Source organism: Ceratotherium simum, chromosome 13 (assembly GCF_057802395.1).
Source record: "Ceratotherium simum simum isolate JZ-2026a chromosome 13, ASM5780239v1, whole genome shotgun sequence".
Classification (NCBI taxonomy): domain Eukaryota; kingdom Metazoa; phylum Chordata; class Mammalia; order Perissodactyla; family Rhinocerotidae; genus Ceratotherium; species Ceratotherium simum.
Window position 1 is genome coordinate 35037322 of NC_141912.1, and position 16121 is coordinate 35053442.

Below are 16121 nucleotides of genomic sequence, written 5' to 3' on the forward strand. Positions count from 1 at the left end.
GGCTCCCAATTCAGACTCGCAGAAGTCGCGTTTGCTCGCGCACAAGCAGTTTCCGGAAGCGCTGTACCAAGATCGCTCCGCCTCTTCCGCCTGGTCACTATATAAGGCTTTTACGTCACTTCCGTTCTCTCTTCCACAGGAGGCCTACACGCCGCCGCTAGGTCTGCTGCCATGGTAAGACTGGAATCCGTGCGGGGATCCGGCGACATCGGAACCGGGGTTGGGAAGGTCTGCTATCGGGGGCCCGAGAACGGCCTATTCTGGGGGTCTGCAGCTTTCTGCGCGGAGCCTTGGATCGTGCCCCTGGGAAGGGACGCCTAAAGACGTCCAGTTTTGGGGAGTGGGGCCAGAGGAAGAGTCCCTCCACGGGCGCTCGGAAGCCGCGAAAAGTTTGGGCGTGTATGGGGACCTCCGGCCTCCGCCGTTCAGAGTACTTTTGGGATCGGGCAGGAGACTTGCCCCTTCCCAGAGGTTGCATTTTCCCCAGCCTGAGCACTTCGTGATCCTGCTGTCTGCAGGACTGCAGTTGGCTATGTTGTGAAAACCTGAAGGGCAGTCGTGGCCCCCAGTGTGACAAGCGTAACGCTCCTGTTTGAGGTTACGGTTTGGTGGTAGTTCACGGTGTCTGATTTCTCCCCAAATTTCTGTCAGTCTCTAGTGATCCCTGAGAAGTTCCAGCACATTTTGCGAGTACTCAACACCAACATCGATGGGCGGCGGAAAATAGCCTTTGCCATCACTGCCATTAAGGTAAAGCAGGGTAAGAACTAGACAATATAAGTGAAACGGGTTGTTAGGACCTAAGTCTTAGTGAGGCAGGGTAGAGGAAACATAAGCCCCAACCAGATCCCCTCGGCTATTGGGTTAAAAAAAAAAAAGAGACTGGATGAGTGAGTGACTAAATCCCTTAAACCCATACCACGTTTACCCTAAAAGGTAAGTATGAAAGCCAGGGAATAGTCTCAGGTCAAGCCAAAATATTCCACCTAGGGGATGGGGAGTAGATTTGGTGTTCTACCTGAATTTGCTAAAATTTTCCTGGACCGTGAGCCATCAATCAGCTTGTGAGGTCCATTCTAGATTTCTGCCCCGCCCCCCATCACACCCGTAATCCTTCCTGTGAAATTTATATGCCCTGGAAATTGAATAATTGTACATTTTGAGGGGTGAGTAGAAATGCCAACAGATTCCAAGTGTGAAGAAACGTATATTTGGGAGGTGAGAGGGGGTCACTAAATCAGGAGCAGGATGTTGACTCAGATGCTAGAGGTGCAAGTCGTACCCCTTTCAGAAACAGGAACCAGTACTTGGCTTGTTGCATGAATTAAGTTGGTTGAGTGCAAGGTTGGATCTCCCTTCACCAACCTAGTGAACTCCTGGCCTTCCAGATGGAGACATTATTCTATCTACCCCCCCCAAATAGGTGTGATTAGTTGTGGAAATGGTTGAATGTCTTCCTCTCCTACCAGTGGGGGTGGGGATCGGCCTGTCTTGTGAAGAATCCCCAACGTCTGGTGCATGATAGGTGCTCATGCAGTGTTAGGGAGTGGATGTTACTAGGGATACTGTTGCCTGGTTTCAAAGAATTTAGAGGAAACCATGATAACTATTTTATAGGTAAGTTAATTTAAAACTAAATCGCAGCTTTGACTTACAACATTGATTAGATTTTCTTAATTTTTCATTATGTACTGCAGGAAGCATAGCTTTCATTTGTTTTGTGTGTGTGTGAGGAGATCAGCCCTGTGCTAACGTCTGCCAATCCTCTTTTTTTGCTGAGGAAGACTGGCCCTGGCTTAACATCCGTGCCCATCTTCCTCCACCTTCTATGGGATGCTGCCGCAGCATGGCTTGCCAGAGCAATGTGTTGGTGCGTGCCGGGATCCGAACCGGCGAACCCCGGGCCGCAGCAATGGAGCGTGCGCACTTAATCGCTTGAGCCACTGGGCTGGCCCTTTTCATTTGCTCTTAAATGGTGTATAAGGAGATTGCGTCCTTCTGTAATTCTGAAACTAGTAAGGCCATGGAAAATACAGTACCTTTTTCAAGGGTTGCTGTGAGGCCTAAGTGAGATAGTGAATCTAAAAGATGAGCATGGTTAATAGGATGCTTCTGTTAAGTCCTTCCTCTCTACCTCTTTGAAATTAACTGGTTTTGTATTTGTTAGTTTAATTAAACATCATAACCTCTGTAGTGAACTTAAAACAATTTTGTCAGAGCAGTTGCAGGTACTTAATGAGCACTGTGATAAGAAGACTCTTGGCATCCTGATGCCCTGCTTTTCACTGGGAAAGGTTATTCCTAGAGATAGATGAGTACTGAGGTTTTTGCTGATTACCTGGAGAGCCAGCAGTTGCAGCAAGCTCTTCCTCTGGTGAGAGAACTAAAGTGTAGAGGTGGTCTTTTGTTAAGGATGTGGTATGGGAGATAATACTTGGAAATTGGAAGAAAGTTGGGGGTGGTGGCTGAGTGTGGGGAGGGGATTCCTGAAAAGATGTGATTAAAGAAGTGGTAAGCAAGGTTAATTGGCCAGGGAAGGGTGAAGAATGGAGTGGAAGTTGACCCAAGCAGAAGAGGGCGTTTTGTAGAGGTAATACAGATCCTGCAAGATTATTCTATGCCGTGATCTCTTCCTCATTGTTTTGTTTCCACTTACAGGCTTTGCTATGAGTATTCTTTAAGGCTGGCTGGTCTTCTGCCCTTTCTCTAAATCAGTGTAGTAACTGCCATCTGTGGATTATTTGGAAACATGGGAGGAGGGGCTTGGTGTTGGTCACAATGACTGGAACATCATACCTGCTGGCCTTGTTTATAAGGAATTCGTGTCCTGCCAAAGTGCCAGTGCCCCCATGAGTAACAGTGCTCTAAATACTCCAAGAGTAATATTAAGTTGGTATCAACTCTACTGTTATATGTTCCAGACCCTTGGACTATGAAGATGAGAAAGTGATGGTTCCCTGTAGTGCACTCTTCTGGATGGAGAGAACAGGAGTGTTCTTGGGGCAGAGAACAGTGGATCTGGGGATCTAACTTAGGAAATTGTCCAGCCAATCTCTGGAGTCAGTAAACAGGACTTTCAAAATCTTAGTTTGACAGCAACTTTTAAAACAGTTGCTGGTGGAAAATTTGAAACATTCAAGAGTAGAGGGGGGCCGGCTCCGTGGCTTAGTGGTTAAGTGCGTGCGCTCCGCTGCTGGCGGCCCGGGTTCGGATCCTGGGCGCGCACCAATGCACTGCTTCTCCGGCCATGCTGAGGCCGCGTCCCACATACAGCAACTACAAGGATGTGCAGCTATGACATACAACCACGGACTGGGGCTTTGAGGGGGGAAATAAATAAAATTTAAAAAAAAAAAAAAAAAAGAGTAGAGGGAAGAGAATTATTGGCGCCATGGATGTATCATCTAGCTAAAAATTAGAAATCTTGTTTCATCTACACCCTTCCCCATCCACTCGTTTTAAAGGATGTATTTCTGACATAGTATTACTTTTGTAAATATTTAAATTTGAGGGAGACTTAGACCCTAATCTCTTCTGAATCTACCTCCTGATAATTTGATTTCCTAGGTCACATTCTTATTTCTAGGAAGTACCATCTGTTTTAGTTTACTGGGGCTCTTAGAACAAGTTACCGTAGACTTGTTAGCTTAAAACAACAGAAACTTGTTCTCTCAGTGCTGGAGGCCACACATCGCAAGTCAAGGTGTGAGCAGGGCCATGCTGCTCTGAAGGCTCGAGGAATCCATCTCACCTCTTCTCTGGCGGCTGCCAGCACTCCTTGGTGTCCTTGTCTTGGAGCTGCATCACTCCAGTCTCTTGCCTCTGTTACCACGTGGCCTTCTCTTTGTGTCTTGTGTGTCCTCTCGTTTTATTGTAAGGACACTGGATTTAGGGTACACTCTAATCCAGTACGACCTCATTTTAACTAATTATATTTGTAAAGATTCTATTTCCAAACAAGTTCACATTCTGAGTTTCCGGGTGGACATATATAGGGGGGTAGGGACACTTAAACCCAGCACACCATCCTTCACTGTCCAAATCTCTTTGGTTCATGAGTTCGGTGGCAAAGAGTAACAGTGCTGGTGTCGATACGATGCCACTAGTGTAAGCATTAGTTTCCTTTGAGTTTGATTTGGGCAGTTAGCTCCCAAGGGCCTGGTCATCTCCAGGCACTAACAAAATCGTTTGTGATCTTGGAAAACTTGGGTCCTGGGGATGTGGTGATCTGACCAAAGAATCATGAGGCTTAAAGACCCTGAGCCATTGACAATCCTACCCCTTGCTCAACCCTGTTAAAAGGGTTGCTGCTTTGATGCTGCATCAGCTTCGAGAGCCAGGCCCTTTGTCCTCCAGCAGGAAATTGAAAGGTACCCCTCTTCTGTGCTGCTGCAGTGTCTAGCAGCTAGCATTTATTGACAACTGCGTATGCTGGGCATTGTGAAAAAAAGAAAAGATTCTGCTTTCAAGGGGCTATCAGCTATCTGTTCATGGTCCAGCCCTGCCCCTGAACAAAACTTTTTCTCCTTTCTGTGTAATGGTTAGGCTTCATATCTGGAAAAGTGGGCGGGGCAGGGGCAATCCGGAAAGTATAAAGCACTAGGTTATTGCAGGCCCTACCTTTCTATGCTTTTGATTGGAGTAGGGGCTATAAAGGAAATCAGAAAAATCAGACTCAAACCCAATTCCAAAACCTCTCCTCAGGGCGTGGGGCGAAGATATGCTCACGTGGTGTTGAGGAAAGCAGACATCGACCTCACCAAGAGGGCAGGAGAGCTCACTGAGGATGAGGTGAGACAAGGAAGGGGGTGTGGGTTGGGCCTACCTCGGAAGGGGGGCATCTGGATCTGACCCTTCTCTTGCCTGCCAGGTGGAACGTGTGATCACCATTATGCAGAATCCACGCCAGTACAAGATCCCAGACTGGTTCTTGAACAGACAGAAGGATGTGAAGGATGGAAAATACAGCCAGGTGTGTATTGAGATGGGAGACGTTAGAGAAATGGAAGGCGGGGTGTCCAGCTGGAATTGGGCGGTCATAGGAGGTCAGGGGGTAAAACACATCTCTCACTTTCTCTTCCAAATCCAGGTCCTGGCCAATGGTCTGGACAATAAGCTCCGTGAAGACCTGGAGCGACTGAAGAAGATTCGGGCCCACAGAGGGCTGCGCCACTTCTGGGGGTGAGTAGGGGTGGGGAGTCTCATCCTGCCTGCCCGCCCCTAAGACTCAGAGATTTCTCTGGCTCCATTTTCTCTCCCCACCTTTTCTTTGTGTTGTATATGACCTGTGACCCTTTTCTTTTCTCACCTGCAGACTTCGTGTCCGAGGCCAGCACACCAAGACCACAGGCCGCCGTGGCCGCACTGTGGGTGTGTCCAAGAAGAAATAAATCTGTAGGCTTTGTCTGTTAATAAATAGTTTATACACCTATGGCTTCCTTCTTTGTGGTTCTCTCCATTCTTCTGGGGACAGTGATGGGGAATGCTATCACTCTGGGCCCTGTTCATCTTTCCCCTCTCTCCGCTGATGTTCCCCCTCAGCTGCCCAATCAGTGTCTTTGCTCTTGGTTAAAGCAGTAGTGTTGCCACGCCCCACCCTGCCAGAAGCAGCCCTTCACCTAGTGGTGCCCCACCCTCTGAGGTATGAGGAAGATGGAGCAGGTTGCACGGTTTCAAGATGACCAAATCCCCTGGGCTTGGTGCGGCAGAGTGGTGTGTGGGTGGCTGAGCCTAGCCAGTAGACGCTGGTGTATTTGCAAGTCTTGGCTACCCTAGGTCTCTAAAAGATGGGGGCCTGTGCCTAGTCCGGAGGTTCGAAAGTTGGGGCGATGCTGGTACAGATCAAGTCCTCTAACTGAGCGCTGATTCTGTGACCCGGAAGAGCTGGGCTCCGCAGCCGGGAGATGGAACACGTGCGTGGTTGGCGAGGGCCCTGCCTGTCTGGATGCACAGCGTTGGTGGTCGCCCGCTGCCGCCAAGGCGTACTGGTCCAATTCTCTCCCTGCCGCCCGTCCTGGGAAAAGAGCCGACTGCCACGCCGCGCTACTTCCGCCGCTCCGCGCTGCTGCGAAGTTTCCGGCGGGATGCAGTGGACGCGCGGCGCCACCCTCTCGCCGAGAAAGGGGCGGGGCCCAGCCGGCGCCGCCGGAGGGGAGAGCGCGGCTGGTGCGGCAGCGATCAGCCAGCCTTGGAGCCGAGCTTTCGGGCGGCCGCGGCGACAAGGTAACCTCCCCGCAGCTCCACCCGTGCTCCCCGGCCGCGCCGCCTCCCGCGTCTCGGCACCTTCCGGCGCTGGGACCGGGCGCGCGTTCCGCCCGCCGCATCCCAGGCGGGGCCGGTTAGCGACCCAGGCCGCAGAGAGCTGGGCTCTCCGCCCTCTAACTGCCCTCCATCTTTCCCTCCAGGTCCGCTCTGACTGCACCACACCATGCCCCTCAGCCTCTTCCGGCGCCTTCTCCTTGCCGCCCTGCTGCTGGTGATTGTCTGGACCCTCTTTGGGCCCTCGGGCATCGGGGAGGAGCTGCTGAGCCTCTCGCTCGCCTCCCTGCTCCCAGCCCCGGCTTCCCCCGGACCGCCCCTGGCCTTGCCCCGCCTCTTAATCCCCAACGAGGAGGCGTGCGGTGGGCCCGGCGTCCCTCCCTTCCTGCTAATCCTGGTCTGCACGGCCCCGGAGAACCTGAACCAAAGAAACGCCATTCGGGCCTCGTGGGGCGGGCTGCGCGAGGCCCGAGGGCTCAGGGTTCGGACTCTCTTTCTGCTGGGAGAGCCGAGCTGGCGGCATTCCGCCGGGGGCTCCCACGAGAACAACCTGGCACTGGAGTCAGCGGCCCATGGGGACATCTTGCAGGCGGCCTTCCAGGACTCCTACCGAAACCTTACCCTCAAGACCCTCAGCGGGCTGAACTGGGCTGACAAACACTGCCCCATGGCCCGCTACATCCTCAAGACCGACGATGATGTGTTTGTCAACGTCCCCGAACTGGTATCAGAGCTGGTCCGCCGAGGGGGCCGTTGGGAACAATGGGAGATGGGCGTGGAGCCCCAGAAAGGCACTGAGGTCGGACATGAAGAGTGGGAAGGAGGCGGCCCCACCCTGGGGAGCCAGCCAGTGCCTCTTTTGTACCTGGGACGTGTGCACTGGTGGGTGCACCCCTCTCGGACCCCAGGGGGCAAGCACCGGATATCAGACGAGCAGTGGCCTCCCACATGGGGCCCCTTTCCACCCTATGCCTCTGGCACAGGGTATGTGTTGTCAGCTTCCGCTGTGCAGCTCATCCTGAAGGTGGCCAGTCGGGCACCCCCTCTGCCACTGGAGGATGTCTTTGTGGGGGTAAGTGCCCGAAGAGGAGGCCTCACTCCAACCCACTGTGTCAAGCTGGCTGGTGCCACCCACTACCCCCTGGACCGGTGCTGCTATGGGAAGTTCCTGCTGACATCCCACAGGTTGGACCCCTGGAAGATGCAAGCAGCCTGGACGCTGGTGGGCGGCTCTGATGGGGAAAGGACTGCACCCTTCTGCTCCTGGCTCCAGGGAGTCCTGGGCCTCCTGCGGTGTCGGGTGATAGCCTGGCTTCACAGCTGAGAGTGCCAGGGACCACAGGAGAGGAGTGCGGAGCTGGGGGTTCAGCCACCACCCCTACGACCTTCTCTCTCCCAGGCCCAAGGCAGGGGCCCTGAGTGGCTGCAGCTGATCAGTTTCCCCATAGCAGATCGTCAGTCTGTCACTGAAGACTGAGGGATACAGGAAAAACCTAGAGGCCTGGCCTGCCGGCCCCAAAGATGGTCATCAGGAAGAAAGAGCAAAACAATGCTGGGGTGGCACGAGCCCCTCAATAAACTTGTCTCTCTATCTCTTCGAGTGCAGTGTGGTCCTCCCCAGGAGTCCCTGAACACAAACCTGGGAGCCTAGAGACTGCCAAACCCTGCTGGATGGGAAGGACATCTCCAGGGACATGGGACAAGAGAGAGGACAGCCTCTCTGAGGAGGAAGGTCCCTAAAGAGCAAGGCTAAGGCCACAGCGACTACAAGATATGGGGCGGGGGTAGAGGCAAGCCACCATAACCCTCAGATCCTAGAGGAGCCCCCTGCTGGGGGGGGGGGGGGACAGATCCACAGGACGATCCAGACACATTATCCAAAAAAAACACCTTCTTTAATACCAACCCACCCCAGGAGCCAGCTGTCCACCCCCAGTTGGGGAAGGGGCACACTACCCCCTCCTCACTCCAGGGAACAGGGTCATTTCCCCACAGGCGATCTTGGGGAGAGACTGTTGATCCCAGCCACCCTGCAGCCTGGCTCAGCGCACAAATCTGTCCAGGGCAGATGGCCGGGACCCCAGGGGCATGGCTTTCTTCTCTTGCCTCTGTGGCTGCTGCTCAAGGCTCTGCCGGACTTTTTCCTGTGGGGGGAGACCGGGGCAAGGTGAGAAGTGGCAGGCTGGCAAGACCAGAGGCACAGGCAGGAGGGTGCAGCCCATGGGAGGCCTGCCCACCCCCCAGTGCTCATTTACCCGGTGTTCCTCATCCATGACCTTCCTCTTCCTCTTCACCAGGCTCGCTGTCGAGCTTCGGCCCTTCTGTTTTGGCTTTGGCTGGAAGGGAGCCTTGGCCTCGGGGTCATAGCCCTGAGGGAGAGGACAGGAGTGAAATCTCTAACAGCCTTAGAGGCAGAGAACTGTGACAGCACCCACCTGCTGCGCCGCACTTCTGGGGACATGGTAGGGAGAGGATGTGGGGGTGAGGAGGGCCTGAGCACTCAGGGGCCTGTTCCGTACCAGCCTCTCTATCCGCTCCTTCTTTTCCTGCTCCAAAGAGATGACATCAACCTCTGCCAGGGCCCGTGGATCCAGACAAATGAGCTCTGCAGGTACCTGGAGGTGTCAGAGAAGGAGAGGAATGGGTAAGGAGCTGCAGGAGGGTGACCCCAAAGAGGGAAAGAATTCAGGGAGGCTGTTGAGTCCCACTCTTCCCAAGACCCCCAGCACAGGGAGCTGTCCCTACTTCCCAGTCCCAGACCGCATGCGGCACATCCTCACCTTCTCCAGGAGGGCCTTCACCTCCCATTCCTGGCGCTGCTTCCGGCTCCTGTATGGGTTACTCTCCAGGCCATCAAAGTTGGGCTCAGCAGCCCCTGGAGAGAGGGAGGAGCAGGCCGCCATAAATAGGAAACCAGTCCAGCAACTCCCGCCGACCAAGCCCTTTGCTCTTGGCTGTCTCGGGCTCACTCAAACTGCCACCCAGAGTTCATTCACTTTGAGCCCCACCCCCTGGCTCACTCACCAGGGACCAGCATGCTGGTGATGCCCCCATTGTGCCCCACCCCCAGCACATCTTCAAAGGGGCAGAACTGAAGGCTGTTCACAGGGCCTGAGAGCCGGTGGGTGAGGTAGGGCTGCTCCAGGGAGGGTGGGCTGGCCTTGCCCGGCCCTGCCCATATGTTAACCACGTCACTCATTCCTGCAGCCAGAAGTCCCCGCTGGGAGAAGGCCAGGTGCCCCGCTCCCTGGGGCAGGGTCCGAGCGCTCAGAGGCTGGAACGTCCCTCGCAAGTCAAAGATCTTCAGCTGGTGGTCCAGGCCAGAGGTGGCCATATGCCTTGGGGGAGAGGGGAAATTAGTTAATCCATAGCATGGGCTTGCTAAGTCCAGGCATCAAGTCTGGTTAGGGAGAAAAAGAGTAATAATGCTAGTAACCACTACCATCACAACAAACATTCCACAGGCATCTTCTTGGTTAAGCATCACACAGCTCGGTACTATTTTTATTTCTCTTTTACAGATAAGGAATCTGAAGCTCAGAGAAAGGAATTCAGGGTGAATGGCAGAGCTAGAATTCAAGTCAGGCCTGTTTCTCTAGTGTCTGTCCTCTTACCTACTGAAGACATGTGAACCAAAGGGAGAACGGACGGAACAATCTGTATCTAACTGTACTGCTCCACCGCTCGCACAGGCAGCAGAGCAGCTCGGCGAAGGGAAGGACAGACTGCAGGGGGCAGGGAGCACTTCGTGGGAAAATTGGGATTCTCAAGAAAGCACAAGAAACAGAGACACAGCAGGTACAAATGACTTAACATCAGAGTGTGGACATAGTGAGACAGAGGCAGAGGTTTGTTTTCAGGATTGGTGGGAAATATGGTCAGGAGGACCAGGAGGGGACAAATTGCAGGGGCTCTTGAAAGTCAGACTGAGGACTCGGTCCCCAACACTGCTCTCCAGCACGACAAGACACAAGTTGAAGACCCATGGACCTGAGAAAACCTCCTTAGGAGTTAATGATGTCATGTGCTAGAGGGCCCTGCCCCGCCCCCTCTTTCCCTGGAAGGAGGGAGGGCAAGGCTGGTGACCAAATCCTCCAAGGAATCCTGCACCGCAGAAGCTGTTTGCCTTCAGAGGTTGGAATTTCTATCTATGTTCAAGTTCTTCCTCAGAGACGGAGGCTGAAGGGGACCAGCCAGGCCGGGGGACGTATGTTTGCCAAGGGTCAAGGATTCTCTTTCTAGCCTTGGCTGTGAACCCAGGAGGAGGGGACTGAAGTGTTCCTATGAGCAGAGACTTGCCCTGTGATGGGGCCGAATAGAGGCCCAGTTGGATACTTCTCCTGACAAGACAATGAGGGCCCCAGCTCCACCAGAAGGAAAGGCTATAAGCGCAAACCAGGAATTACTGAGGGCTCCTGGGACACAGGGTCACACCCTTCAGTGAACCAACAACTCAGGGGCACATGCTGGCTCCTCACCCCATACCCACCCACCTTACACACAGGGATCCCCTGTGCAGATACCAGCCCGTTGGCCAGATGGGCATTCAGGCCACACTATCATGCTACCAAACTTGCAAGAAACAGTTCGGCTTTGGGAACCCAATCCAATCCTAATGCAAGCTCCCAGAACACCTCTTGAGGAAGACAGTAAGCCTCATCTCTGGAGTCTCTGTGGCTTGTCTAAGGCGCCTCTGAGGAGAACCAGAGATAAGCAGGGGTGTGCCTAAGATCAAGGCCCAGAGCTGTTCAGCATCAATCGTTGACCAAACCTCAGTGAACTAACTGATTAAGCCCTGGGCACAGGAGCAGCTGACCCAGGCGGCCCAGGGAAGGCCAACTACTTAGGTCCAGTGGCCCACAGAAGGCAGAAAGCCTTGGGACAGGCCTCCCCACTCTCCCAGAGCCAGGCTGCCACAGATATGGAGTAAAAGGGCGGAACCAAACCACTTGTCCACCAAGACACAACTGTGGGAGGCCAAGGGGGTCTGAGCAGCTGGAAGGCTTTCACAAGTTGGTGGCCACTGGGCTTTTCCTTTTCTTGTTTTTCTTTAAAAACAACTTAAAAATAAAGTTATGTAGTTTATACCTAATGTAGAAGATGCCTGGGCAGCAGTGTAAAAGGAAAGCAGCTTGTGGGAAAGATTATTCTGACAACACACCCGGGGCACGCCAGGAGGAGGAAGAACTGGAGGCTGGAAACCGGCTGTGAGCATCACGCATGTCCGCAGAAACGGCAAGGATGGAGAGAACAGACTTGGAGGACCCTCGAGGGGAAAAGCAGTCAGGATGTCACGGGGGGTAGTGAGTGGTCATGAAGTGATACCACCCAAGCAAGTAGCAGAGCCTGGGCACCCAGAATGCACTCAGTGAATGGTGCTTTGGATTCCTGCTATTACTGATGGCTGAAGAACACGGGCTGTGAGGCTAGAAGTGGCAAAGAAGTCATATTGTGGGTGACAGGAAAATGTGGCAGAAAGGGGGCAGGCAAGGAGGAACTTTGGGAGAGAGGTGACCTATCCATTGATGGACGCATGCAGTCTGGGGTGACAGAAGACAACTGAGTAGAACCTAAGTGCGTGACCTGGATAATCATTCCTGTACCACAGCCACCTGTTTTTGTAAATAAAGTGTATGGAACAACACACTGGGGCAGGCTTAATGGCCGATTCATCCTTATACCCCCAGAACCTCAGTGTAGAGCCCAGCCCACACCAGGTGCCTGGTGAATGCCTGACAGATGAAAGGAATTAGAGGAAAACACACGGGAACTTGTACGGGAAACAGTCTGCCAGATCCAGAGATACATACAGATCAGAAGAGCTGTGGAAATGCCAAAGCTCTCAGAAAGAGCAGAGATTCAAAGTGGACCCACCACCCCCACCCCTCACAGCACCAGCCAGACCTAAAGAGCACGATCATCTTCGCTGAGGATGAGGATGAAACATGGTGCACTCCGTTCACCCCGCACCACGCTAAACTCTACGTGCCTTACCTCACTGTAACGCCTACAACAGCTCTATGAGCTAAGCCCAGGGCTGGGCAAACCACAGCCCACGAGCCAAATAAAGCCGCGCACCACCTATCTCTGAACAGCCTACAAGAGCTAACACCCATGCCAATCCTCCTCTTTTTGCTGAGGAAGACTGGCCCTGAGCTAACATCCGTGCCCATCTTCCTCCACTTTACATGGGACCCTGCCACAGCATGGCCTGACAAGCGATGCATCGGTGCGCGCCCGGGATCCGAACCCGCGCTGCCAGCAGCGGAGCGCACGCACTTAGCTGCTACGCCATGGGGCCGGCCCCCCTGGTTTTTACATTTTTAAGTGGTTGGAAAAAATCAAAAGAAGGATATTTTGAGATGTGAAAATTAAACAAAACTCAAATTTCAGTGTCCACAAAGTTTTATTGGAACACAACCACATTTGTTCATTTACTTGTTCTGTGGCTGCTTCTCCGTTACACTAGCACAGTAGAGAGGTCAAGACAGACACTGTGTGTGGCATCTTATCGCTTCCCACTGCTGCCCAGCGCATGACAAGTCTCAGTGACATGGTTATAACTGACAGCACTTTGAGCACCTCACAGACCACCTGTCTCATCATCTATCTGTGTGAAAAGATGTTTCCAAAGATGAAATATAGAAAATCTCTTTACAGATGAGCATTAACAGACAAACATTTGCAGTTTAGTTTGGTGATTTGGAACACTAACCATGAACCTCAATTAAGCAAAATGTTATCTTCAAAAAGAGGAATTGAATTCTTCCCATTTGTAGACCTATATTACAAAGATTTTGTATTAAATTATTATATTTTGAATTTCATTGCTTAAAAATTTGTGCTTTGTTGTCTCTGTTGTTACTTAAGTACCTACATAATACCCTCGATTTTGCCTCTTGACCAGCAAAGCCTAAAATATTTACTACCTGACTCTACAGGAAAAATGTGCTGAGCTAGACACTCATGTCCTCACTCCCAGGGTGAGGAGAGTGTGGCACAGAGAGGTTGTGTAACGTGCCCACACTTACACGGCTGGTCAGTGGTAACAGCAGGATTTAAACCCAGGCAGCTGGCTGCAGAGTCTGTGCTCCTAAAGACACATTGACTCTATGCCTTTCTTCCCAGCTGTGACCCCCAAACAAGTGACTTACGTGCCTGTAGAATCTACTGCCACAGCCCGGACCCCACCACGGTGACAGAGAATCTTCGCCAGTGGCTCCTTCACAGCTGGACTCCATAAGGACACAGTACCTGGACATCAGAGGAGAAGAGCTGAAGTTACTAACAGGGCGCTGAGGTGATTAAACCTGAGAAAATGGGGACTCAAGGCCAAGAGGTAACAAGAGCGGGAGGTAAGTACTCACGAAGTACAGTATAGAAAAAAGCAAGTCACCATGGTCGGGGAGTCAAAGCCCAGCCAGGGACGCACCATTGCTGTGTCCAAGATGGATGACGGCATTGGAAGGGTTCTGAGTTATGACGTCGAGCCGTCCAGCCCGAGCATTCAGAGCTGCCACGATCTTTCCCACTGACACGTCCAGGTAGGTCAGAAACCCTGTCTCTGACTATGAGAGAGAGAGAAAGAGAGGAAGAGAATGAGTCGTGATTGCCCTCTGTCCTCCCCCCACTGTGGTCCCAGGGGAGGGGCAGTCTTCTCCAGGGCTGCCACCAGGTCCCTGTGCTCCACAGCCACTCACAGCTGTGGCCAGGAGGAAGTGGAAGGGCAGGAACTCAAGCCGCGTGACTCGGTCACAGCGGCGGATGCAGTGGAGCTCGATGCCCTGGTTGTCGTAGATGTGAAGCCAGCGGTTCTGAGCAACAGCAAGCAGTGCCTCCGAATGCAGAAACCTGGGAGGACGGGAGGAGTGGTTCAGTGGGAAAGGGCGTCACGGGCTGTCACTCAGTCAGGGATGGGCTGTCTCACCCCACTGACCGGATGTCCCGCACGGCCTCCATGACGTTGATCTCACACATGAGCTTCTTTGTCACCCAGTCAAGTGCGGCCACATGACCCCGGCGCCCTCCAAAAGCCAGGTGTCTGTTGGAGGTGGGGTACAGGCACGGTGTCAATGCAGGGGAGCACCCTGACTCAGACCTTTTGAGGTCTGCCCCACGCCAGCTCCTCCTCTCCAGGTGAGAGAAGAGATGTTGCTACACAGGCTCTCTCTCACATGCAAGCAAATCACAGGACCCTCCCCACTCAACACCCCAGACATACGCTGGTGTGGCTGAGGTAGGCTTGGCTGACGTGATAAAGAGACACCGCTATGTCCTAGTTCCAGAGTCACTGGAATTCAACCTTACCTCCCAGTTCGAGAGTAATTCAGCCTGTAGGGTCCAAACTGTCTCAAGTTCAAGTCAAAATGCTGGGAAAGGGAAGAGCAAAAAAGAAAAAGGATCATGAAGAGCTGGCTCCCTTCAGTAATTCCCTCTTCTAGTCCCCATGTCCATCTTGCTCTGCTCCACCAATCAACTCACTGGCCCCTTTTCCATCCTCAGGCTCACCTTGGCTGCACTTGCAATGTCCACAGCCTCCACGATGTCGGCCTGGCGTATCTTTGCCGTGTCCTCCCCATCCTCCCCTTCCAGAAACCTGCAAGTGAGTGGTAAGGTTGCAGCAAAGCTTCCTAATATGAAGTGGGTGTACCAACATAAAAAGGAGAAAGGAGAGTGCCATAAAGCGGGGGCTGGGGAGGCCCACATTAGGGTCCACTTACCCAGGTTCCTCAGCAAGCAGCAGCTCAGAACGAGCAGCTTTGACACTTATCTCCTCTTCCTCAGCTTCAGCCACCTCAACTCGGCTTCGGGTTTTGGACTTAGAATGTGGCAGCTATAACATCGTTGGTGGTAGAGAAGCGCGAGAAGAACCAGCAAATATGTGGAGTCACAAGACAGCCACCTGGTCCCGCCTCCACTCATCTCACCCAGTCACTCCCTGCTTGCAACCCCCGCCCCCTCCCCGGCTGGTCCTCACCTTTTTGGATTTGTCAATGCGACAGAACTTCTGAGCCACCTCCACAGGCACGGGGGCGGGGCCTGGAAATGGATCCTGCGCCTGGGGCAGGGAGGAGGCAAATAACAGACAGGCTCGAGGCTCGGGTTAACCCCAACCCTCGCAACCTCAAAGCCCAAGGCGACTTGCCCCGCCACCCGATCCGGTCCCAGGCTCACCCCGGACAAGCTCCGCTGAGGCTCCGGATTCCTCCGTTCTCGGGGTTTCTTCGGGACCTGGGGCTTCTTGGAGATCCGAGACTTCTTTGTGATGTAATTATTCTTTAGCCTCTGGGGGCGGAGCTCTCGATTCCTCTTCTTGTTCTGAGGGGGGCCTGGAGAGGCTGCGGCAGCTGTCGGAGTGGTCTCTTCCTCCCAGTATCGCCGCGGTTTCTACCGGCAGATCAGGATCCCTGATACTCCGCTGCCCGCGCCCCGCCCCTCCGACCCCGCAGTTAAAAATTTCCCTTTCACCCCAGGGAGGTCTCTACCTTCTTCTTTGCCTGAAGTTTGTCCTTCTTGGGCGGGACACCCCTTCCTGGCTTGGGGGCCGTCTCCATCTAGCCCACCTGAACCACGACCCACGTGCAAACTTCTCTCAGCTGTCCAACAGTGCGCTTGAAAACTCCCGGAAGTCCTCTGGCCGTCATCCAATCAGCACACACCGGGTCTGAAGCCTCCCAGGCGCCATCTTGAGTGAGGGCGCGCTCCTCAGGGAGGTGCGGGGCAGCCTCGCCCTCGCCCACCAGAGCGGCAGGTTTTGCCCAAGTAATGAAAGAAAGGCAAATCCGGGGCCAGGGCACAAGGAACGGGGCAGTTTCTTTTTCCAGCTTCGTTTCCCCATCTTGCCTAAAACCTTCCGAGTCCAG

At 53.4% G+C, this 16121-nt stretch overlaps 3 protein-coding genes across 4 annotated transcripts; 2 read left to right on the top strand and 1 right to left on the bottom strand.

Moving 5' to 3' along the window:
* The first annotated feature begins 171 nt into the window (after positions 1–171).
* On the top strand, positions 172–5431 carry RPS18 (ribosomal protein S18). The gene is made up of 6 exons (XM_087438446.1): positions 172–228; positions 652–750; positions 4705–4791; positions 4871–4972; positions 5090–5181; positions 5315–5431. The coding sequence occupies exons 1-6, from the start codon at positions 172–174 to the stop codon at positions 5388–5390; spliced, it is 513 nt and encodes a 170-aa protein (XP_087294572.1). The 3' UTR covers positions 5391–5431.
* A 109-nt stretch (positions 5432–5540) lies between these two features.
* On the top strand, positions 5541–13080 carry B3GALT4 (beta-1,3-galactosyltransferase 4). 2 transcript variants are annotated; one of them, XR_015554098.1, is made up of 3 exons: positions 5541–6222; positions 6405–8902; positions 9780–13080. XR_015554098.1 is itself a non-coding variant. In XM_087438445.1 (2 exons), the coding sequence occupies exon 2, from the start codon at positions 6428–6430 to the stop codon at positions 7580–7582; it is 1155 nt and encodes a 384-aa protein (XP_087294571.1). In that variant the 5' UTR covers positions 5541–6222; positions 6405–6427; the 3' UTR covers positions 7583–13080. The 2 variants fall into 2 exon arrangements, 1 of the variants encoding a protein (XP_087294571.1); XM_087438445.1 differs by having other exon boundaries at positions 6405–13080.
* WDR46 (WD repeat domain 46) lies at positions 8128–15951 on the bottom strand. Its single transcript, XM_004424276.3, has 15 exons — positions 15744–15951; positions 15433–15645; positions 15236–15316; positions 14979–15091; positions 14767–14854; positions 14566–14627; positions 14195–14299; positions 13959–14109; positions 13691–13826; positions 13413–13512; positions 9283–9596; positions 9039–9133; positions 8778–8873; positions 8514–8627; positions 8128–8402 (listed from the first exon to the last, which is right to left on the bottom strand). Exons 1-15 carry the CDS (start codon positions 15810–15812, stop codon positions 8301–8303), a joined length of 1839 nt encoding a protein of 612 aa, XP_004424333.1. The 5' UTR covers positions 15813–15951; the 3' UTR covers positions 8128–8300.
* Between the last annotated feature and the right edge of the window lie 170 nt (positions 15952–16121).